Below are 17,693 nucleotides of genomic sequence, written 5' to 3'. Positions count from 1 at the left end.
AATAACACCTTCATGATTTCCTCTTGAAACCAGCGCCAGACACAACTTACCCTGATGAAGTTTGGCAGAGTTTAGTCATGTTTTGCTAAACAGCAAAGGGCGTCCACGTTGCCCACCCAAAGGAGTGTAGGTTTGCGTGTTTGCTGCAGCCTGGAGTGCCCTTGGTAAGGGATGTCTGCGGAGGAGGCTACAAACCCTTCCGAAGGGACAGAGGTAGTACTCTAAGTGATGGTAAGGGGACGGTGGTCACCGGTGGGAGGAGTTCTCTGGGGCGCACAGTTTATATGCACATTCAAACCATGGTTGTACATGTACCACAGTGATTCAAACCTGAAACTCCTTTTACTTCAGCCGTCCACATAAGGACACACTCCCGCTCTTCCCTGTGTACAGGCTACACCTCACTTTGACATCCAAGCATCTCCAAGTCTTCCTGATGGGGCCTGCAGAGTAGGTGGGATGGGGAAAAGTGAATGAGAACATGGCACACACATCTCAAAAAACCCTCATTGTTATAAAGTTACTTTCTTTTCCCTTTTCAGTGACTGTCCATATGTGCCTATACACATGGGTAACTCTCTCCTTCTGCCCCGCACATGGATATTCCTCTCAGAGCCCCTTGCACTGTGGGATAATCCTCAGGTGAGAGAACGGCCCAGTGCGATTTTGCACAGGATTTTCACAGTCAGTGCCCTCTCCGACAAGACGCAGGTCTGGTGTGCACTAGCAGTAGAAGAATTGAGGGAGGCAGACCACTGAGAACAACCTTCCATCCTTTCCTTCCTAAGTCTGTGCTCACACAGACGTGAAGGCAGTGACACCAGTTGCTCAGTTCTTCAGAGAATACAGTCACTCCCTCCTTCTGCCATCCCGTGTTAACTGCTTGCTTGCCAAGTCGTCTGCTTGGCTTCCTGTGGCAGATTTCAATTTCTTCTGCTCACCTGTAACAGAAACAGCTATTGCCTGGCAATAAGTGAATCCCTCACATCCATTCCCCCATACACAAATGTAGGCAGAGAGGTGATATGTCAAAATGGAGGGACCGCTGCCATCGTGTTTCAAATGTATCCCACTGACCAAAACAATAAGGAAAAAGAAAAACAATGGTAATAAACTATTTACAAAGCTTGTTTTCAGTGGAGTGTTTCTGATTACTTCTATTAATTATTGAATAATTTCATGTTAGTCAAGCTTTTCCTGCAGTTTATACTATCATCAAACACCCTTATGGACTGGAATCAATCAACCAGCACCTTGTGTTCCTGCCTCCTGTGTAAAAAGTGTGCTTGCACGCAGGTCGAGAGGGAACCTCCGTGCGCCAGGGCTTTGCTCTGCTGGCTGCTGTTTGTCCTGCTACCCTGTGTCTGAGAAGCTCTTCTTGGATTATGTCCAGTCACGCTCTCCTGACCGCACACAGCAGCACGATGGTCTGTATTAAAATGCAAAAGATGTAGATACAAATCAGCTCTGCTGTCTTTCATCCTCTGAGGCTTTTGTACCATGTTCCTCATCCTCTCACCTGAGTGCTCAGGCTGAAGCATTTCCACAGCTTGGAACCCAGATATTAACCCAGATGGTCTGTGTGCTCGCAGCCACAAAGACAGGTTGGACAACCCACACCTGAGATCCGCAGACCGACAGCTTTCTAAAATCTGGTTCCTAATGTTTCAGACTGGGAATCATGTCTATTAGAGGTAAGAAATAAGAGAGAGAGGGCAGAAAGATAAAGCAATGTTCTGTGAAATGGACCATATTTCAAGCATTTTTTGAAGAAACTTTGTCAAATATACAGACCTACAGACAATGGTTTTAGTCACCAATTCAATCATACTTTTTCTGGGCATAGAAACTCTTGGACTTGTAGTTTTGGGGAAGATTCTGATACTTGGGATTCACCAAACTAACAATCAAAATTAGATCAGTCAGACCACACAATTAGACCAAAATATGTGCTGGTTTCTATTTGCAGGGGGAGTTAAAAAAAGAAGCTACACTGGTAGTTTTTTTCTTAGAAATAGTGATTCTCCATCCTTGCCTTTCAGCTGGAACTACTTACACTCTCGTACGTTTACTCAGCCTTGTCCTTGCCATCTATCAGTTTCCATAATGGTCTGGGCAATCATGGTTCTGGTCTTATTTTATTCTTCATCTATAACAACCTCAAGGACAGTAGAGAAACACATCCTTAATAGTAGTACGGAATAAACAATGTGGTATCTTTTCAGGGCTTACTAAGGTTTGATGAACATCTGCCACCTGATCAGCCATTTTCCAGTGGAGCAGCTACAGACCATACCCTATTAGCAATTGTACTGGATTTCCATGGTAAAGCAGATGAGGAATTCCTCCTGGAAATTTGTAACCAGTCCTGCCTTTTACATTGGATCTGCAAGGGACCCAAACAGAGTCCAAGAGTAAATGTGAAGGCAATGTTTTCACACTGTCTTCTACACATTCAAATAACAAGTATTTAATCTTCTGTAAAGACAGATGAAACCTAAGCAGCAATGAATATTGAGTGTAAAAGTGACACAGCACTTCAGAGATTCCTGCAACCTGCAGTTCACTCAGCATGTAGGGACTTCATTATAGTAGCCACAAGGGACTAAGAATGTAATATCTGTAAGGAGAAGCAATGTGTTGTTTGAGCAATTGATAGAGCTGGAAAAAACAGACATATTTGGGACATACAAGCACTTCCTTACATCTGGGACTTTTCTGGACACTTTAGTAACTAATCCCACACATTTTACCTTTACATTTATAAACAAAGAACAGTGATACTGCTGAGCAATCCATTTGCTAAAGAGAACAAATTGTGAGAAACTACTGAAAGTGAGTGAGCAGGAGGCTTGTTTATCACTGAATGCAGCATTTCAGAGCTAGAAAACTGAAAAGGCAAGAACATGCTTACATGATGCATAGCCATAGCTTTTCTGGCCATGAATACAAATCTGCCATGTCCTCTAATTTCAGGTGCTGGAGCATGAGCTAAAGATTACATGATGCAGTTTCCCACGTTGGTCCTATTCACTCCTCACCTAAACTGACATGGATCCATTGATTTTGATGAAGGTATTCCTGATCTATACCAAGGGAAAGGAGACAACCTGCCTTTGTTTTCCAGATGCAGTGCAATAGCCCATATTTATCTGGGAGAAAACTTGAAGAGCACTTCCTGAAATTCAGACACTTTTAAAACTTAAAACCCACTTCTAATATTTGATTAACTATTAAATTAATAGAACAAAAATGAAAGAATCAGTGTTATAACAATTTATTCTAGATGTGCTCAAAGTTGGGAATCTTTTCCCAGAAGCTGGAATTATCAAACAATTGAACGATGAAGTCTTCCAAAAATCAAATCTGTTACTCGTATATGTAAATAAAATTAAGGGTCCTAGTGTTGTTCTGTATTCTTTAAAATAATTGGGATCATCAAGAAGAACCCTCTCCTCTCCCTGAGAATTGATGACGGTGATTGGAAAACTGCAAATTCCTCCACTGTTTCTGCTGCTGTGACCTTTGTTAATTTGTGATCTCCTAAAAACTTCCCAGTAAGGTGTGGATTCCTGGGTAGAGACTCTAAACCCCAAACCAATAAATTTGCTTTCCACATGCTGAGAGCACTACTTTAGATATACGGACCAATAAAAATATCTTTAAAAGAATAGCAACAAAAATATTTTCAGTGCAAGTCAAAGTGATGCTGTACATTTACCAGCCTGCTGATGGTATTCTAGACTCAAAACCAAAAATTAATCTGAGAGATGGTGCTTTCAGGCTGCAGAAGGCTTTGAAATCTCAGTGCTGAAATGTTTTCTGTTTATGTTTTGGCTAGCGTTTCACCAGTTCGGACACTCTTCTTGAGTCCATTGGCTCACATCCAGAAATGTCATTAGCAAAAACAGCTTAAGTGGATTCTTCTTAGGCCTGACTGACCACAAAGCCTGAGAAGTGGTCACCTTCGCTTCCTCTGCTGCTGGCTCCAGCTAAAAGCCCACTCCGAAGACATAGGGACAAATTCTGCCTGAAGCCAGATTGGTGAGTATCTATTGATTTTAGTGAAGTTTTGACAAGTCAACCTGGAAGAGAACCTTCTCCCGTGCCCTCTGAACACTTGAATACATGTTGTAAACTCAATCTATACCAATAAACTAAATAGCCTCTTAGAGTCCATTATAACCATTATGGCTACTTAGATTAAAGGAGTATGGTAATATTTGTTTGTTCAGCTAATCAGTGTTGCAGTCCTTACTAATGTTTCCTGAGTAGTTGCTGTATTGGAGTGTTAATCATGATTGTTCTGATTATCCACAATTGTTTAAAAAATGCCACAAAGCGAGCAAGATAAATACTATTCTTTGACAACCAAACCAAAGATGAAAGGGAAAAAGACTAATGGTCATTATTCTATTGAGTGTTAATATTCATCTTAAATTTTTGAGAGACTGGTTGAATGATGCTGTTTCTGCAGTCTTTTTCTGAAAACAAACAAAACAATCTTTTCAAATAGCTTAAGTTATTATCTTGAGCGGTGACAATTACTTGCAAGGCACTTTTCATCTCCAGAGCACGGAGCCAGAGCATGGACCTGCGTTGATCACACCAGCAAAGTATCTGGCATTGCTCCTGATTTCTGTGATGTGCTAAATATTTCTTGGAGGACAGGACCCCATTACTGCCTCCACCACCGAACACACCGCAGCCTTCAGGCAGCTGGATTTGGCCATGTTGTTTTGACAGGCAGGGAACCTTGTGCCGGTAACTTTAAAAATGTGCCCAAGGTAGCAGAGGAAGTCGTGGCTAGTAGTGGGACTACAACCCAAGAAATCCTGGTTCTGGTTCAGGGATCGTAGCCCTAGCCAATATCCACCTCAACACTTCAGTAGTGTGACTGCTGCTGACAAATCATCACGTTCTTCCTCATACCAGTCCTGGTGCTACAAAACACTTAATGTGTTATTAAGCAAAACATATTTCAAGCCTGTCATTGATTCAGGGCCTGCAGTCTTACAAGCACCATGTCATCTATCTTCCTTAGAAGTGGGAAAAACTCCTGGACTCTATCTTCTCTCCATAGAAACTACAGAATAGAAGCCAATGCAATTAATGAAAAGCGCTGGTATCATGTGGACCAGAATAGGGCACAAATTCAGCCCTTTCTTCAGCCATTCAGTCTAATGGGAAATATGCTTGTGTGTGAACCACACGACTGGGGCCAAAGACTGGGTTTAATATATCCACAGCCCAATCATTTCCCCAAGGGAACTGTCAATTACCAGTGCAAAACAGAAAAGATGCTGATTACCTGGGCCAAACTATGCTCTTGTTTGTGTCAGAACAATATCCCTGATTGCACTTGCTTCCGTGCGACTGAGGGTCAAGTTTGACTCTGTGTCCTCAGTTCCCTGGGTTGTCTTTGAAGCACAGGAACAATGCTTCGAGACAGCTACTTGGACAATTGCTAATGGCAGAAAAATCCACCGTTCTTCTGACATTAAGGCATTGTAAATACTGAAAGAAATCTGTGTTGTATTTTTTTGGCGTACAATGCCTAAAGCCTTATCTCTCATTCTGTCAGGAACCAAGAACTATGTATACAGATGGTGCAATTTATTATGTTCTGTACTGTGACCAAGTGCTGAAATACCTTCAGGAAATCACCAGAAAGCCTGAAAAGCTTTGCTGTCTCTTGTGACTCCAGCTCACTAAAACTATAATTGAATGAGCACAATATATTAAGCACTGCATGTTACGCAGTAGACTTACAGAAAAGGACGCCATCTTTTTCAGCATCATTACAGAAAATATATTTGCTGTACAATTACTGCCTATACCTGTGGTCGTAACATCTCTGCCTCTCTGTATTCTGCCCTTACAAACCCCCAAGATGGGGATTTACAAAAAAAATGTCGTTCAATGAGTCTACCTCAACTCAGGTGTAACTCCTTTAAAGTCCACTACGCCATTCTCATTTGTAAGATGTTGCTGGGCCTGATAGTCCTAACATTTAAACTAATGTCTGTTGGGGCTGAAATGAATGGAGATAGGTTGGTGTAGCAGTGGTACGAAAAGAGAATTTCAGCCCTCTATCAGCTGAGAGGTTCGTGTATTTCCATTCCTGCTTCACTGAGCAGATTTTTATGAAACTGATTATTAAACTTGGCTCAGTGGGTGCCAGAAATACAAAGAAAAACTAAACTCAGTATCCTTAAACTCATTCATCTCTGGGTATGAAATATAAACCCTGGGCCCAACATTTTGTCCAAACCCATTTGCTTACTGCATTCAAAACACTGAAAGCAGCACCCCTGCGCCATGGACCCAACAGCAGACATTTATGGTCATCCTGATACCCACCAAGGCCAAGCTGCAGCAATGGCCACCATTCACAGAGCAACTGTTCTGCTCATTAACTGTTTCACTGGAAGCAAAACCATCTTCATCTCTGATTTTGTACTCTCCATCTTCAATTCTTTACTGTTTCCTTTCTGTGGGGATGGGAAGGCCAGGCTGCGGCGCCTTGATATTGGGGGACGCTTTATCCACTTCCCCGCAAGCACTGTTAAAACATTTCCGCGTGCTTTGTTATTACATGGAAACACGAATGCCATGGAGCGTCCTCCTTATTGCATCCCAGAGACGCTGGGCTGGGGATGCAGACCGGACAACTCCCACCTGTCACAGGACGAGCCCTTGCATCACTCCAGGGGAAAAAAAAAGAAATAAAATAAAATAAAATAAAACAAAACAAACAAAAACCCTACCCCCCCCCAAACCCGACCCCCCCCCCCCAAAAAAAAAACCACCTGGCTGCAATTTGGGATGAGGCTCCTCCAGGACACGGGGGTGCCGCGGTGGATCCCTCGCCTCCCCCTCGGCTTGGTCCCGTTCCCGGGTGCGGGGAGCGGGCGGGTGCGGCGCCTGCCGGCCCCGCCGGAGCTCCCCGAGCCCCCGCGGGGGCCGCCTCCGCCCCGGGCCGGCACCGCCGGGGCCGATCGGCGGGAAGCCGCCGCCGGGAGGAGCCCGGGCGGGGAGGGAGAGACGAGGGGAGCCGAGCGCGCAAGGGACTGCCTCGATGGGCTTGAAAAATCACTGCAGCAGCAGCGGCGGCGGGCAGCGGGGAGATGCAATCCCCGGGCTGCGCTGCCACGCCGCTCTCCCCGCCTCTCCGGCTCCGGCAGCGCCCCCGGCAGCGCCCGGCGCCTCTTCCCCCGCGCCCGGCTCCAAACTTTTTCCGCCGCCCGCTCCCCCCGCCGGGGTGGGAGGGAGCCCTGGGCTCAGCGGTGAGCGCCGGCCGGGGGGCGGCCGGCGGAGCATCCCGGGGAGGGGAAGCCGGCGGGGCGGGCGGGGAGAGAGGGGGGCGGGCAGGGCGGGGGTGGAGGCACGTCTCCCTGCTGGGGGAGCCGGGACTTGCAGGGCGCTGGGTTTTCCCGACCACCCTTTCCCCTCCCCACCCGCCCATCTCCCTGCCTCCCTCCCCCCCCGCCTTCCCTCTTCCCTCCCTCCCTCCCCTCCAGAATTAAAGTTGGGACAGTCGCGCTCCGGGGATGGGTGCGAGCCAACGCCTCTGCTGCCGGCTCGCTCTGCTCCCTCCCCAGGTCGCCCGGAGTCCGCGCCCCCGCCCGCCAGCCCAGGAGGGATGCTGCTCCGGGAGCTGCTGGGGCTGCTCCGCTGCTGCTGGCCCTCCCTGCTGCTGCACTGTGCCCTCCACCCGCTCTGGGGCTCCGTCCAGGTAGGGCCGCCCGAGCCTGCCCGGAGCTGCGCCGCGCCCGCCCGCCCGGCTGCTGGGAGCGGGGGGCGGCAGGGCGGGAGCGGGGGGCGCGGCGGGCAGAGCCCCCCGGCCGCGCGGGGCCGGGGCCGGCGGTGGCGGTGGCGGTGGCGGTGGCGCAGGCGGCCCCCGGGGCGGGGAGAGCTGTTGCTCCTCTCGGCGCGGTGCCCCCCGTGGCGGCCGCTGCGGGACGGAGTGCGCGAGGGCTGGGCGGCCGGCTCCGAGCCCCCGGCAGCGCCGGACTCGGCGTGGGCTCTCTGAGCAAGAGGTAGTTGACTTTCTTCGGCGCGCCGGCGGCCGGAGGGTTTGAAAGCGCATTTTGCTGTAGGCGGCAAGGTGCACGGGAGGAAGCGGTGCACGGAGCGAAGCTCCGGCAGCCTAATTTTGGTAATGGTTTGCCGTGGGTTTTCGATGTTGATTGCGAACTGAGGATTCCCTGGGTAAAGGGCCGAATCGGCTTTCGCCAACTCGGACGCTGTGATGTCGTGTGACCTTGCTTGCAATGTGCGGTGGCCGGCGAGGCGGACTGGGAGAGATGAGTATACGGTGAGGGAGAGCGCCCATCCAGTTCCGAGAATCAGAACGGCAGCAAAGCTCGACTCAAATGCGTCACTTTGATATTTTAAAGTTTATTTATAATATATGTCTTCAGAGGAGTGATTGATGAGCCAGCCAAGTGCTGTTCAAGAACAGAACAATTACAGTTTCTTTCTTGGAGAAAACACGGTGGAGACTCCACGTCTTTTACTCCCTGTTCTAAACTTAGTGACTCCCGAAAGATTAGAGAGAGATGTTGTTTGTTTTAGCATCTTGTCTCTTGCCGTGAATGACACAGAGGATTTGTGCGCCTTAGAGATTAAAACGAGCAGAAATACAATAAAAACAACCTCCTTTAAACCAATGCCCCCGTCATAAAAATCTCTGCCGGCGCTACCTTCCTGCTGTCCTGCTCAAGTATTCAGGTAGCTAAGCTTAAGTTAAAACTGTAACCGCATTTTTAAGCGAAGTGCAGTTGTGTAAAAAGAGATGCTTTCTGCAACCTCTCTCCTGTAATCAGTCAGTCAATCAAGCAGGCAAAAAAAACCCCTTGCATAAATATCTTTTCTGGCAAACTACTCAGATGATCTAAGCCAATCTTTCAAAAATAATTAACATTTGTAAGAATTGAAATGGGCTCTGAGAAATGCAAAAGCCAAGGGGCCCAGCCTTTCCTTGCAATAATTTGGAAGTTTTGTTGTCCCATTCGTCAACTGTACTTGTGCTATTGCCTGCTGTTCTGTGGAAGGGCAATCAATAAATCTCCTCATACTCAAGCTTTTTTCCAGCTCTCCCCAAACCAGGATGTATCCAAGGCTCCCATCAGCAGGTACCAATGGGAAGGGCAGGTGTGGAGCGCTCACCAGCATGCCGGCCTTCCTGTGACTGAAACTCCCTCATCTTTGAATCCCTCCCATGACTCCTTTCCCTATGTTGAGTCATAATCCTTGCTCTTATCTTCAAAGTCTCGCAAGCCATATTCTCCTTGAGTAATTCAGTAATGTCGCATCGTGTCGCTCCCCTGCCCCTGCTCCATCTATGGCAGCCATCGTGTTTTCTCACGTCTCTTCTTCCAGCCCCTCTTCAGCCATTCGTCCCTGCGATGACTTACGCGCGGTGTGGCCTTCCCTCCCACATCTTTGCATTCCCTCCTCAGGCCCTGCCTTGAGGCACTTAAGAGAATCAGTCAGATGCTGATCAGAGGAGAAGCATTTATCTGATTAAAAAAAACCCACAAAACTGAACCAAAACCCACAATCTTTTCTTATTAGCATTGTAGCCAGCACTGTGACAAGAAGGAAGGGATGATTCTGTCTGAGGCTTTTGACATAATTAAAAAAAAGAGCAGTAAGTGTCATGATAAATAGCAGGGTCACGTTTTTTCTGGTTTCATAAACATGGATCTGGATTAACTCTGATGTGAATTATGCAGAGCTGTCCTGGGATTTACGCAGCAGTGTTGAGATCTCATCTCTGTAGACTGCTTCCAAGAGACAAAGCTCTTGCCACATCAGCAGGCTTTTAGAGGTCTCTGTGCCTTTTCAGTCAACTGCACTTTTCTGTTCAAGCTTTCCTCCTTTTACCTGATTCAAAAAGTCACAAGAGGGCCACCCTCTGGGGACTGTATTAATCCTCTTTTCCCATCCCACTCTGTAGAGCATACTCATGGACTGCTGCAACCCCAGGGGACTCTACTGAAATACTAAACAGCTCTGACCACATGCAGATTTATTCTTCCACTCTGCAAAGCAGGACTAGGACCGCTGTTTCCGAATGAAACGTCAGATTAAAAATAAATACGTCACAGGCACAAACTTCAACAGAGAGGCTGCAAAAGGAAACCATCAGTTACCACGTTCTGTTTGCTTTTCCCGGGACGTTTGTGGATCAGATTTTCATTTCCATGAATATTTAAAAACATTCGTCCTTTTTGCAAGGCATGTTAATATCAAGTGCCCAGATCCATAAAGTCAACTCTGTGTATTTTCAGAGCAGGGCAAAAAATGCATCAGCTTGAAGTTCAGGCAACATATATGTCCAAACTGGCCAACTGCTGAGTGTGTTAAGAAAGCCTCATGCCAAACAAGCAACCAAGTTTTAGGCAGGCCGAGGAGACTCCTGCATTCCTCCTGCACCTGGAACAGCTGGAAGGTGCAGAAGTAACAACTAGGGAGCAAGCCCTGTGTGGTCCATCTCCAGAGATGACCTCTTGCCAAGGCAACCTCTGTGCCATGGACTGCCTGGCAGCCTGGTGCGTGTCTGGTTAGTCATTATCTATGAAGTGCTTCCAAAGTCATTCTGGGGCTGTGGTAGTGTCCACCAGAATAAACAAGCAGTAAAGTTTGAGGCCGGGCTCAAATTAGCAGACCTGTCCAGAGAACGATTAGGCTCTTTCAACATGCCTTTTTTCTCCTGCCATCTCCTGTAAAGGCAGCTTACTTTGAATTGCAGACAGTAAGAAAGAAACATGGAGTAATTTATTTCATCATCCTCTGCCAGAGCAAGATTGTTCCCTAAAGCATATTTTCTAGTGATTTGTTCTGCTTACCTTTAGAAGACACAAGTAATAGCCTTCATTCCCTTCATAAAAAGACTAATAGACTTCAACAGTGGGATTTATTTTTTTCTTGAAAAGGAGCCAAATGTCTTTTATTTTTTTCTTAATTCTATCTTGCTACTGTTAGTTAATCTTCTTACGGCAGTCCTTGACTATTTCTCTCCTCCTCGAGGCCCTCAACCTCGATTTGGGTCTTTCCCTTTCCTGACAGATTTCAGCCAGCTTATGATATCTTTGTTATTTTAAACTAACCCTCTAAGACAAACCCCTGGCGAGGTAATATCTGTGTTCCTACAGGTATCTTCTAACAACCAGACATTTTACTGAGTGACAAGAGAAGGGAAACAAACAGGTGATAAAGCCCATGCTTTTAAATGAGCATTTAAAAATGATCATGGGGAATTTTGATAAAGGTTCAGACTAAAGTATTGAGAGACAAAGCAACTTTCCCCCCCAAATAATACTTTACAAGTACACAGGAGCAGGGAGTGGCTGGGCATGTATAGGGTTAATCTTGTCTGCAAAGTAATTGAGAAAAATATCCACTGGTTTCTGAGGACACTCTATTACTAGCCTAAGGTAGGAGAGCCTCCAGAGATTTAAAAGCAGTCAATAGCTCTAAAAAAAGACAGAGCAAGCCTTTGGTTCTGGTTGATATTAAGTTAGAGCAATAAGTCAATGTAGCTTTTCCATACCAGCACCGTCTTCAGACTTTTATACACAAAGCTGCTTCTGGTCTGCAAAAGCAGCTGGCTCCGAGTCTGCTGAATGTTATTCTGCCCTGTCTCTATCCTCTCCCATTGCACTGGCTCCTGCGAGACTGTAGCGAGCCATAGGGGTCAGCAACCGGGGAACCAGGTAGGGGACGGTAATTGTAGCTAGGAGTTAATCGTTGCTTCCTAATCAGCTGCTGGGGCCAGCGGAGAGATGTCACCCTGCCTCTTCTGTCACCACAGCAAATGTTGTCACACCAGTACAACTAGGAGGTACCCCACTGCGCGGAGCGGGTGCTCTTCTGACGGAGCTCCTCTTGGGAGAGTCCCTAACGCCCCAACCCAGCGTGTGAACAGCATTGGAAGAGCTGAAGCAGTATGGAGGATATTCTGCTGCCTGTGATCACTTACTTGAAAAATAAATAAGCCTGCTTAGCAGACAGATTTATTACCAGCCGTGAGGGATTATGAAGCCGAGTCACTTTGATTCATTAGAGCATTCAGAGAGTTTGTGTAAGTTGCTGGCTGCTGTCTGGGATGGTCTTTAACCGTTCTCTTACTGTTACCTGATGGTGAAGGGGAAAGTTGGAAAGCACTTGTGCTGAATTTGTTTTTCCCTATGTTTGGTAATAGATTTTGACAAGCTGTTTAAAGAGCTGAGCCTTCTGACTTGTGCTGTGCCGAGCCATCCTTCCAACTCAGCTACACGTAGCGTCTTCTATTCTTTCCTCCCTCTCTGTAATATTTAAGCAACAAAGCCCTACTTCCATTTCCCCGAGGCCAGAGTAATGCATCTTTCTGCATTTAGAAACCTCCTACGCATGTGAACATGTCCTTTGTGCAGTGATGTTGTTTTAATTAGCCATGTCTCTCTTTTTGGCCAGAAATACATGAAATGACTGTGTACAGCTTTTCTGCAGCCAAGAGGCAGCACAGCACCCTTGGTGCCCAGCTGTGGGTGGTGGGAGAGGCTGGCTGGCCAGGCTGGGGGCTGGGGTTGAAAGGGGAGAGGAGACAGACTGTGTGCCCGGAGCTGGCAGGGGAAGGGAAACAAAGCTTGGGCAGGAGAGAGGAGGGGGCAGAAGACAACCCTGGGTGACCCTGGGGGTAGGCAGGGAGGCAGAAGAGGCCTGCCTAAAACAGGTCAGAAAGCGTGGCGTGAGACATCCTCTTTGTAGTGACAACATGTCGTGGAAAAGAGCTAATTAAAGAAGATGATGTTAGGCCAAAACTATTAGGACAATAACCCGCCCAAGACCGAACCGGACAAGGCAACAGCTGAATGCTAGCATAACTGTCCTTAGCTTAAGCAAGACACACATCTGTCCCAGGTGGTCTCCTAATCCTACATTCAAAGTGCTCGTTAGATAACGTGCGTATTCATCTTTTAGACTTTGTCTCCTTAAAGTTGTATCCAGTCTTTTCCATCAGTCCATTCAAAAAGAGCTGCTTAGAGATCTCTGAAGTTAACACTTCTCAGAAGCTTCTGCGATGTTCAGCAAGTTTCCTTTTCATTAGGGACTTACTCCATTTTGTAGCGTTAGATTAGGAATTTTACTGAATATTCCTTAAATCCCTAGTCATGTAAATATTACCGATGGTAAGAAAAATATGCTGTTAATAAATGGTCCTTGTCACGACTAGATCAACCCATTCGATATATTGTATACCAATACTGGCTAAATCATTGTGCGTGGCCAAGCGTTACCTACACTTGGGTTCTGCAGTGCCCACCTTCAACTTTATTACTAGCCAACACTGCATGTTACGGAAGCTCCAAGTCACAGTCTGTGGCATTTCCATTTTGACCATGTCATTGCTGTGATGCACAGATGAGGAAAATGTGGGCTCCCTCTCCTCCTGGTGGGAAGTGAAACGGTGTGAAACGCTCTCTGAACATCAAAGCCAGGCTGGCAAAGCAGAGGAGAGATCTCTGGCTTTCTGTTCTGCCATAAGGAGAATGAACATAATCCTGACCCTAACTGTCTTGTAATTTTTATTAGCTCTCTTTGGCTTGCGGCAATGACCCTGTGAATAATGCATGCTGCTAGATGGCTTTCCTAAGGAAAGAAGGCTTACGCAATCATATTGTCTGCCACTACCCGCCTTCTCCTTACCCCGTAATAATAACTCAGAAAGCAGCTGGCCAATTTCAAACAAATTTGACAGAGGGAAAGAGGTCTTAAAGATATTGTGTTAAGTAAAAAAAAAAAAAAAGGGAACCATGTAGGGAAGAGACCTCCTTGTAGTGGCCTTAGTGAGGAACATGAGCTCAGTTCTCGCTACAGGTCTGAGGTGCCACTCGGGTACTCAAGTCCGAGAAACACAATTCATGGAGAATCAGTTTTCACTGTTTCTGCTGCTCATGCAATGACTCGTTTCTTCACAGGTCACTCAGGGTGAGCCCCAGAAGTCATGCTCCAAGCCTGTAGCAGAGAAAGTCACAGAGAGCTGCCAGCAAATTTGCCAGTGCAGGCCACCTCCACCGTTGCCACCGCCTCCTCCACCTCCACCACCCCCGAGGTTGCTAGTGGTGCCGAGTAAGTAGCCACTGGTATGGTTGTAGTGCACTGAGGGAGGGTGAAGTGATGGGGATGCCTGGACAGACAGAAGGAGAAAGGATGTGGGGGAGGGCACAGCTAGCTCGTTTGTCATTTTCCACTTAGCAAATGGAGGAAAAAATGTTCTCAGTAGAGATGGAGATCTGTTTTCTGATCAATGAATAATGCTTGGCTTTTGGAGGAAAGCCAGAGAAATTCCCTCCTTTCATTGTATTATATATGATTCCCTAGCTTTGAATGGTTCCCTAATGCCCTAGCCCTGGGAAATGCTTTCCTATGGAGACGTAGTGCTGTGCTTCCCCTTGAGTTACGTGACCTCCTGTTTCACCAGGTGTGCAGCTTGGAGGTCTGGGTGCTCCAAGGCAAATTAATTTATAAGCAGGCAAAAATTCAAACACTCTGCCTAGACCATCCTGCAGATTGGCTGTCTTCAAGACACCGGAGCTCGACTGGTTTACTACAGCAGTGAGTCAGGCTCACTGGTTTTAGATTGCTTACAACTGTAACAAAAGTCAGAGGCATGTCAGGAGTCAATGGCAAGTGGGCAGTTTTCCCACTAATGCACATACAGGCTAAGACTCATCTATTTCTCTTTATACAAGTCAGTGCTCCCAAGCCTTATGCAGCCCATCCGAGCTCCTCTGAATTTCCAGCTGTGCATCCCCATGTCCAGCACACCTTGTGCTTGCAGTTCCTGCTGGCCACCTCTGCCAGCTTCCTTCCACTTCAGTATTTCTGTGATCCCCGATGCACAGATCCTTTCTGGAGAGCGATAGCTGTGCCGGTGGTCCCCAGAGTGGCAGTCCCTCCACAGTGGGACGGAGCTCACCAGCGCTACCTGCACTGACTGGGTGCAGGGGCATGGGCTGCACCCTGCACAGACACTTTAGGTCTCAGGTGTTTGGTATTCCAGCAAATCTCCTTAACGCTTCTGTATCTTCGCAAATTTGTCTCTCCCTAAAAGGCTGCTTATTAATTCTTCTCCCTGCTTAGATAAACTCCCCTGGGAACAGTGTTGCAAAGTATATCTAGTATCCTTCTCAGCGCTTCCCCCAAGGGAAAAGAAATCATTAGTAACATCATTTGGCTGTTTGTCTTTATCAGCGCTATCCCCAGATGAGCAGAAGACACGAAGAAGGCTTCTGCACAGCTTTTAGCCAGGCAGAGGACAGGCCGAATTTTGCAGTGTGTTTTCTGCCAGGAGCGTGCTTCGTATTTGTGCCACACTGCAGAAATTTAAGGCAACGGCAGGAAAAAAAACAACAGTGAAACACTTGGGAAAGGAAGTACAAAGCTTGGAAAGCAGAGATGAAGGGTTTTTTTATAGCAGGAAAAATCTCTTTCAATGTTCAGGAAAATGTCATGGACAGTAATATTGAAAATTCCCTTGATCTTTTTTCTCACAGTCAGAAAATAAAGTACTTTGCCACTCTGTTTTGTTGTCCCTGGGGTACCCCGTTGCCCTGAGGGAGCTGCTCTTGCCCACATGAGCCGTAGCAGAGCAGTGTCAGCGCAGGGACCAGCCCTGCTGCTCAGCTGTGCTGGGAGGAGGGCACTGCTGCCAGGCTGCTTCCCCTCCCTGGGGCTGCCGGGTCTGAGCACATGGATTTGTCTCCTGTGAAGTGGGAAGGAAATCATATCAGAAAAAAAGAAGTCTGTCACACATTGCAAAAAAAGGAAAGAGAAATCAAACGGGCCTGCGACTGGGATAGCCTGATGCTTACTCAGGCTGGACTGCCAGGTGCTAACCCAGTTCTAAAAATGAGCTGTATAAATCCAGATGACTAATATTTAAACAAGTTATTTCATTTCAAATGCAATAAAAAAAAATAGATTACACATTCCTTTCACCAGTAAGCTTTAGAGTAGCAATCAAGTGCCTCATCTTGAAAGATGCTTTTATTATTATCAGCTGTCTAGGCACTATGATTTAGCCCACATGTACAGCAATCCCCATCCTTGTGAGAATGAGCAACCCTCGTGGTTAAATATTGATGTTATAGACACTGCTTTTAAACAGCATTCAGAGGAGAAGGCAGTAAAGGGGCAAGACAAGCTATTGTTAAGTGGTGGATGCTAGACTTGCACTTTCCACTTTTTAAGTGATTAAGTACTGGAAAGACCTCTGCAAAAAAGCAGCAGCCCAGGAGCTGCAAGTTTTTTTTACCTTTACAAGGTACAGTGTCTGCACTATGAGGCACTTCATAAAGATGTTGGCATTGCTCTCAGAGGCTTTGTGAGCCACAAAAGACTGCAGCCTGCTAGGCACTGTTCTTAAAAGCTCTTTTTGCAATCAAACTGAACATTGTTGAAGGTTTAGGTCATCTCTACATCCTTCTAAAACAGCTACTGTGGTTTGGGCCTGATGATTAAAGCCAACAGATACAAAATTCCTGTCCATCCAGTTACTACAGACACTGACAGCTCAGTTATCTGCTAAATGAAGCCATCTCATGCTCTTTGACATATCCTGTCTGGTCCCCAGCTGCTGCTATGGAAAAGCAGGGGACCCTCTTTGTGTCCTCTCTATCAGTCCCACCTGAATGTTTTGCAAACCCTACTTGGATGTATGGGATAGCACTGAGTAACTGTTTGTGAGCAGCTGAATCACTCCCTGAAAGGTTTTTATTGTGCTTGAGGACAACTGAGGACTTTCAGGAACAATTACAGTGCATTTAGTGTCTCTTTAGACATTTCAATATTGACAGGTTGATCCGGCAACAAATCTTTAGCTCTGCTTCCTGCAGATAGATTCATACAAAACCTGTTAAATGTTGTGAATTCCAGAATTCACGTATAATGACTGGTAAATGTGTTTACTCTGAGGGACGATAAGCTAATTCCCTCCGCAGAAGATGAGTAGAATCACACACAGCTTAGCAGTCAGTCTAAATACATGAGCGGTAGTAGAAACACCAACTTTACAGGCTTTAGGAGACACCTCACTGTTATAGTCATGTATTTACAACAGCAATGTGTGGGGTGTGTTTCAGTGCACCCTGAGAAGGCATATCATTCGTTCAACAATACGAATATGGGAAATTAAATTAGATCATGTGGCTCATGTATTTCCAAATATGGACAACAAAGTTATGGACTGGTGAATTCAGAGAACATCTCTGCCACCGGAACTCCAGGCCCCAGGGAAGAAAACATCAACTGCTTTTGTCTTCCTTCAGCCATGACCCCAGGCCTCCTTTTCCCACATTTCTAACAACTCCTTCACACAGACCACTGGCGTTTCCCATGTCCCTTCAAGCCTCTGTCCTTGCCTTCACTGCATCTGCTCTGCAGCTGTCATGGGACTTTCCCTCATGGCAGCTTATCCATGTGCCTCCTCCTCGCTAAGTGGAGGACTCCTGGTCTGCCCCAGTGAATGTCTGCTTTACGGTATCTAAATGAAGGCTAGGATCGTCATGCTGGTCCCTGTGGATGCTGGTTCTCTCAATATTGCTAATTCAGCCTTGCCTCTTTCTGTAAAGTAGGACACATGGAGCATTTCAGTTTTGAGTTTCCCGAGCTTCATTCCAGATGCAGTTTGTTGGCGTCCC

The 17,693-nt window shown here is 46.6% G+C and overlaps 1 protein-coding gene and 1 long non-coding RNA gene across 7 annotated transcripts in view; one reads left to right on the top strand and one right to left on the bottom strand.

The window, feature by feature from the left end:
• Window positions 1-495: 495 nt before the first annotated feature.
• On the bottom strand, window positions 496-6,907 carry LOC128139917 (uncharacterized). Of its 3 annotated transcripts, none has more exons than XR_008234552.1 (5): window positions 6,813-6,901; window positions 6,364-6,707; window positions 1,520-1,685; window positions 1,254-1,429; window positions 496-941 (listed from the first exon to the last, which is right to left on the bottom strand). It is a non-coding gene; the product is annotated as an uncharacterized LOC128139917 (long non-coding RNA). The 3 variants fall into 3 exon arrangements; XR_008234551.1 differs by lacking the exon at window positions 496-941 and adding an exon at window positions 2,057-2,159 and having other exon boundaries at window positions 1,302-1,429; XR_008234553.1 differs by lacking the exons at window positions 496-941; window positions 6,364-6,707 and having other exon boundaries at window positions 1,302-1,429; window positions 6,813-6,907.
• Window positions 6,908-6,960: 53 nt separating this feature from the next.
• The window catches only part of PRIMA1 (proline rich membrane anchor 1), a 55,636-nt gene continuing 44,903 nt past the window's right edge, over window positions 6,961-17,693 (top strand). For 2 of the 4 annotated variants that reach the window (XM_052783047.1, XM_052783046.1), the window contains exons 1-2: window positions 6,961-7,738; window positions 13,971-14,121. In XM_052783047.1, the coding sequence (XP_052639007.1) occupies window positions 7,082-7,738; window positions 13,971-14,121 (808 nt within the window). In that variant the 5' untranslated portion in view covers window positions 6,961-7,081. The remainder of the gene's footprint in view (window positions 7,739-13,970; window positions 14,122-17,693) is intronic. The other 2 variants (XM_052783045.1, XM_052783044.1) reach the window with 2 other exon arrangements.

This window comes from Harpia harpyja, chromosome 3, assembly GCF_026419915.1.
Source record: "Harpia harpyja isolate bHarHar1 chromosome 3, bHarHar1 primary haplotype, whole genome shotgun sequence".
NCBI lineage: Eukaryota > Metazoa > Chordata > Aves > Accipitriformes > Accipitridae > Harpia > Harpia harpyja.
Note: the sequence above shows the minus strand (reverse complement) of the source record. Positions and strands in the feature narration are given on the sequence as shown.